General features: G+C 50.6%; 1 protein-coding gene across 1 annotated transcript in view; it reads left to right on the top strand.

The window, feature by feature from the left end:
• LOC108521045 (cytochrome P450 2J2-like) overlaps positions 1-6,060 on the top strand; it is a 20,072-nt gene that overhangs the window by 5,214 nt on the left and 8,798 nt on the right. The window contains 3 exon segments of the mRNA XM_017860610.1: positions 1,533-1,706; positions 2,125-2,195; positions 2,197-2,359. Of these exon segments, the coding sequence (XP_017716099.1) occupies positions 1,533-1,706; positions 2,125-2,195; positions 2,197-2,359 (408 nt within the window).

Here is a 6,060-nt window from a genome sequence, read left to right as displayed (position 1 = left end):
GCCCAGGCTGGAGTGCAGTGGCTGGATCTCAGCTCACTGCAAGCTCCGCCTCCCGGGTTCACGCCATTCTCCTGCCTCAGCCTCCCAAGTGGCTGGGATTACAGGCGCCTGCCACCTCACCCGGCCAGTTTTTTTTGTATTTTTTAGTAGAGACGGGGTTTCACCGTGTTCGCCAGGATGGTCTCGATCTCCTGACCTCGTGATCCACCAGTCTCAGCCTCCCAAAGTGCTGGGATTACAGGCTTGAGCCACTGCGCCCGGCCCCAGCTAATTTTTGTATTTTCAGTAGAGACGGGGTTTCACCATATTGGCCAGGCTAGTCTCGAACTCCTGACCTCAGGTGATCCACCCACCTCAGCCTCCCAAAGTGCTAGGATTACAGGCATGAGCATTTGTAAGCATTTGCTGAGCGCATGAGTGAGGAATGGGAATGGAGGACCGAGTTAGTAAATGAGCGACTATCTATAAGATCAGATGGGTGCTCAGGGCAGTGCTTCTTGTGCCTCCTTGTCCTGAGCCCTGCCCCTCTGCCCTCAGGTAGATCCTTCGACCCTCAGGTATCCATTGTCAGCTCCACAGTCAGAGTCATTGGGGCCCTTGTGTTTGGCCACCACTTCCTCTCAGAGGATCCCATCTTCCAGGAACTGACTCAAGCCATTGACTTTGGCCTGGCCTTGGTCAGAACTGTGTGGCACTGGGTAATTGGCATCTAGGGAGGCAGGTGTGCAGGCCATTAGACTGGGGGCCGAAGGCAGACGGGGCCTTAGCTAGGTCCTGGCAGGGAGGGTGCAAGGTGGGCAGGAGGGAGATCGTGGCTTCTGCCTGGTAGCTGACACATTCAGAGCTTCAAACCTTTGTTGTGGTTCAGCATGAATGCATGGGCAAGGAATCAGAGGCTGGTTATGAGGAGTGGAAAAATACTGAATATCAGAGGTCAGAAAAGTCAGGAAACTCCCCTTAATGCTAAAACAACAAGGTTATCTAGAAAGCCCCTAGCAGGGCAAGCGGCCATTTGTGGTTTGGTCAAAGGGCGGGAACCAATGAACAACTGACTAATGTTTAACTTTAAATGTCAGCCAATTGTAAACCTACAACTGTAAAATCCCCAGTGACTCTGTAACTTGCTGTAACTTGTTTGTGTCTGACTATAAAAGACGGCTGAACACCGAGCTCGGGGTCTCTCCCTAGGATCTGATACCTAGCTGGAGGGAACCGAGTTCGAACTCGAAATAAAGCGATCCCTGCCGCTTGGCTTTGTCTCTGGACTCTGGTGGTTGCTTTCGGGTCATCGCGGGTCTGGGCATTACAGTTATATCCTCAGAAATACAGCTTTCTGGACCTGCAACATCCAAGCGAAGCCCTAAGCACAACTGCTCTGACCACAGCTCTCATTTCTGTCCAGATTATTTTGGGGGTCTCCAGATGAGAGGCAGCCCTGGGTTACTCAAGTCAAAGGCCCCAGCCCACTTTGGAGCCCCCCGACTCAGGGGCTGGCTCCTGAGTAGGCCCTGGGTGGGCCTCTCTCTTCATAGCTGCACGACGTGTTTCCCTGGGCCCTCTGCCACCTCCTAGGACCCCACTGGGAGATATTTAGGTACCAAGGGGTCATGCGGAGCTTCATCCGCCGGGAGATCACCGGGAGCAAACTCAAAGCACCGGAGGCCCCCAAGGACTTCATCAACTGCTCCCTGGCCCAGATCTCCAAGGTGAGCCTGGAACAGCTGCTCGGGAAAGGAGGGGCCATCTTTTTCGGCTGCACCTCGTTTCTAAGCCATGATCTCAGTTTCTCATCTTTGGCTCTGTCTACAAGCTTCCAAAGCACCCTGAAAGCTTGAGTTAAAACAGGGTTTTCCTCCCTGCCTTTTCCCAGGGCAGGGCTGGCTTCTGCAGGCATGGGTAGGGTGGGAAGCAGAAGACCTGGTTGATGTCAGGGCCAGAACACCAGGGCAGCCCCCCATCAACATCAGTGCAGTCCTGAGAGTCAGGCCCTCTCGAGGGGTTGGAACCTCAAGTTCTGACCGCACAGGTCTCAGATCAGGCTTGAAGGAAACCCCAGGGCTCTGTCAGGAGAGAACTTTAGACCTGGAGCTGCACCCCCCCACTCACCCATCCCCCACTTGCCAGGCCATGAATGAGCCTGTCTCCACATTCCATGAGGAGAACCTGGTCCAGGTGGTGATCGACCTGTTTCTGGGCCACCACAGCCACCACCCTGCACTGGGCACTCATCTACATGATCCAGCACAGAGCTGTCCAGGGTGAGGGGCCCTTGGTCACGCCCTGGCTGACTGTCCCATGCGTGGGGCTCCTGGGCCATGGGCATTGCTCCCATCACTCTCCTTGCTCTGTGGCCCCAGGGGTGGGTCCTGCTCTCGCCACTGTGGTACAGGAAGTGTTCATGACTTCGAGTCAGACAGGAGGGGCTTCAGTTCCCACCCTGTTGCTTACTGTGTAATGCTGGGCAAGTCATTCCACCTCTCAGACCCAGTGTACAATGGACAACACTATTCTACTCATTCAGTACTGATTCAGCACCTACTACGTGCCAGGCCCTCTGCTGATGTCCACCTCAAGATCACAACTGTGAAGGGGAAAATGTAACTGGATTTCTCTCAAGGACAAACTGACCATGACCTGAATTCAAATCTGATGCCACAAGTTTCGTGACCTTGGGCAAAAGTACCTGTCCTGTTAGAGCCTCAGTTTCTCCATCTAAAATGGAGACAACAGTCCCCCCTCCATAATAATGCTTTTTTCTTTTTTTAGACAGCATCTCGCTTTGTTGCCCAGGCTGGAGAGCAGTAGCATGATCTCGGCTCACTGCAACCTCTGTCTCCCGGGTTCAAGTGATTCTCCTGGCTCAGCCTCCCGAGTAGCTGGGATGACAGGTGCGTGTCACCACAAGCAACTAATTTTTTTGTATTTTTAGTAGAGATGGGGTTTCACCATGTTGGCCAGGCTTGTCTAGAACTCCTGACCTCAAGTGATCTGCCTGCCTCGGCCTCCCAAAGTGCTGTGATTACAGGCATGAGCCACCACGTCCAGCCAATATTTATTTATTTTTGAGACAGAGTCTTGCTCTGTCGCCCAGGCTGGAGTGCAGTGGTGTGATCATGGCTCACTACAGCCTCCACCTCCCGGCTCAATCAATCTTCCCACCTCACCCTCCCGAGTAGCTAGGACTACAGGCATGAGCCCCCATGCCTGGCTAATTTTCGTGGTTTTTGTTGTTGTTTTGTTTTTTGTAGAGATGCAGTTTCACCATGTTGCCCAGGTTGGTCTCAAGCACAGTTGAAGATGACAGCTCTCTGGTGATCCAGCTTGAAACAGGTTTCTGCGCAGATTTTTGACATGAGCTGGACAATAACGTGATGACACCTGCCCTTTGCCCAGGCTTGCTGCGTGCTGAGAGCTTTGTGCCCACGGCGTCATTTGGTACAATGGTGCTCTGTATTGTTGACGGAGCCATGCAGATCCTAGATGACAGATGTTGAGTTACTTACCTATCTTATGGTGTAACAAATTACCCCAAAACTTAGTGGCTTTGGAACAACAGCATTTATCACGTCACAGTTTCTGAGGGTCAGGAAAATGGGTGCGGCTCAGCTGGATGCCTCTGACTCAAGATCTCTCATGAGGTTACCATCAAGTTGTTGCTGGGGCTACAGTGTCACCTGAAGACTCCCCTAGGGGAGGCTCCACTTCAAGCTCACTTACACGGAGGTCTTCAGGACCCAGGAGCTCATGAACTGTTGGCTGGAGACCTTCAGTTCCTTGACACATGAGCCTCTGCATTGGACAGCTCAAAACATGGCAGCTGACCCCCATCAGAGACAGCAACCAAGAGGGCACCTAGGTCTTTTTGTAACCTAATCTTAGATGTAATATCCCATTGTTTTGCCATAATCTTTTTTTTTTTTTTTTTTTTTTTTTTGAGACAGAATCTCACTCTGTCACCCCAGGCTTGAGTGCAGTGGTACAATCTCAGCTCATTGCAACCAATGCTTTCCGGGCTTAAACAATTCTCCTGCCTCAACCTCCCTGTGATTACAGGTGTGTGCCACCATGCCTGGCTAATTTTTGTACATTTTAGGAGAGATGGGTTTTTGCCATGTTGGCCAGGCTGGTCTTGAACTCCTGACCTCAAGTGATTGGCCTGCCTCAGCCTCCCAAACTGCTGGGATTACGGGTGTGAGCCACCGTGCCCGGCCGCTTTTGCCATAATCTATTGATTGGGTTTGTTGCTGCTGCTGTTGTTTGAGACACTGTCTCCCTCTATTGCCTGGGTTGGAGTGAAGTGACACAATAATGGCTCATTGCAGCCTCAACCTCCCAGGCTTGGGTGATCCTTCCACCTCAGCCTCCTGAGTAGCTGGAACTACAGGCACGTGCCACCACAATGGGCTAATTTTTAAATTTTTGGTAGAAATAGATTTTCACCATGTTTCCTAGGTTCTTCTCAAATTCCTGGGCTCAAGTAATCCTCCCACCTTGGCCTTCCAGAGTGCTAGGATTCCAGGCGTGAGCCACTGTGTCTGGCCCATTTTCTGTTTGTTAGAAGTGAGTTACTAAATCCATCCTATCCTCAAGGGGAGGGGATTACACAAATGTGTGTATCCTGGGAGTCAAGGCTCATTGGGATAACATACAACATGTGTAGGTGATGAGGTTGCCATTTTAATGAAAACAAAACAGAGTGGCTCGTCTTGGTGCCCTGGTGCAGGGTGATGCCTCTGTACATAGAGGTGGTGGTGGGAGCCCTGAGACGTTCCTCGGAAAGCTTTGACTCTGCCCTGAGTACTGCCCGGGAGTACAGTGGTGTGATCTCAGCTCACTGCAGCCTCCAACTCCAGGGCTCAAGCAATTCTCCCACCTTATCCTCCCAAGTAGCTGGTATTACAGGCATGTGCCACCCCACTCGGCTAATTTTTGTTATTATTTTTTATTTATTTTCAGTAAAAACGGGGTTTCGCCAGGTTGGCCAGGCTTGTCTTGAACTCCTGACCTCAAGTAATCCGCCTACCTCCGCCTCCCAAAGTGCTGGGAATACAGGCGTGAGCCACTGTGCCTGGCCCCATTATTAACTTATTATTAATTTGCCCAGACTTGAGGTTCCCGCCTCCACACATTTTTTTCTTCACAGCAGCCCTATCCTTCGGACACTTTGTTGCTGTTTCTTTTCCATAGATAAACTTCACCGTAGAGAGCTCAAGAAACTGCCCAAACACAACTAGTAAGTGACTTAGCTGAGTTTCAAACGCATGTCCCCTCTGACTCTAAAGTGTTTTCTTTTTCTACCATAAGCTCCAACTGTATTTCTACAAAAATGCCACTCTAGGAAAGTGAAACAATGTGCTAAATGGAGATGTTTTGCATTGTCATTCTGTCCTTGGCAGAAATTGGCCAGCAAGTTTACAGGTTTGTCAAGAGTCTCTGGGAACGTGGATAGGACCAGGGCATCAAGTCATCTTGCTGCTGGCCTGGCAAGAGGACCAGGCCCAGGTTGTCTAGAAGCTGTGCCAACTTAAGTCAAGTTAAAAGGAGGGGGCCAGAGTTCCGCTCTGTGTTATGCCATTTGGGATTAGAAATTTCCTTATTAAGAGCTCATTCCTGCCAATTTGATTCTAGGAGTTGTTCTGTGATAAATGCTCCAGGGGCCCACTAATGAGCTGAAATCAATATTGAGCTTTTACAGCTTGGGCGAGAGATGTCTGCTGAAAGTGGAATCAAAACCTGACAGGAGATCATTAAATGTTACAGACATTCTTAAACTGTTCCTAACCATTTCATCAGTTGAGTGATTATGACAACAGCAATAGTCCTTGATACGATGGTTGCACTTTCAGCCTGTCTCTCTTCTCAGACATTCTATTTGATTGTGAATTCCAAACTGCCATTTACTGGGCAGAAGCTGGCACAGAGACCCCAGGAGGTACCCAGCAGGCAGATGGTTTTACAGTCTGGGGAAGTGGAGGGTGGTTGGTTGGGGGGGGGGGGGGTCGTCCTTTTTTCAATCCTGGATAGGCGGGGCTTTGAACCTGTTCCATAACCAAAAATCAG

The sequence above is a fragment of the Rhinopithecus bieti genome, unplaced genomic scaffold (assembly GCF_001698545.2).
Source record: "Rhinopithecus bieti isolate Rb0 unplaced genomic scaffold, ASM169854v2 scaffold_55189, whole genome shotgun sequence".
In the NCBI taxonomy this organism is placed as follows: Eukaryota; Metazoa; Chordata; class Mammalia; order Primates; family Cercopithecidae; genus Rhinopithecus; species Rhinopithecus bieti.
The sequence above is the reverse complement of the archived record's forward strand: the minus strand, read 5'-3'. Positions and strand labels throughout refer to the sequence as shown.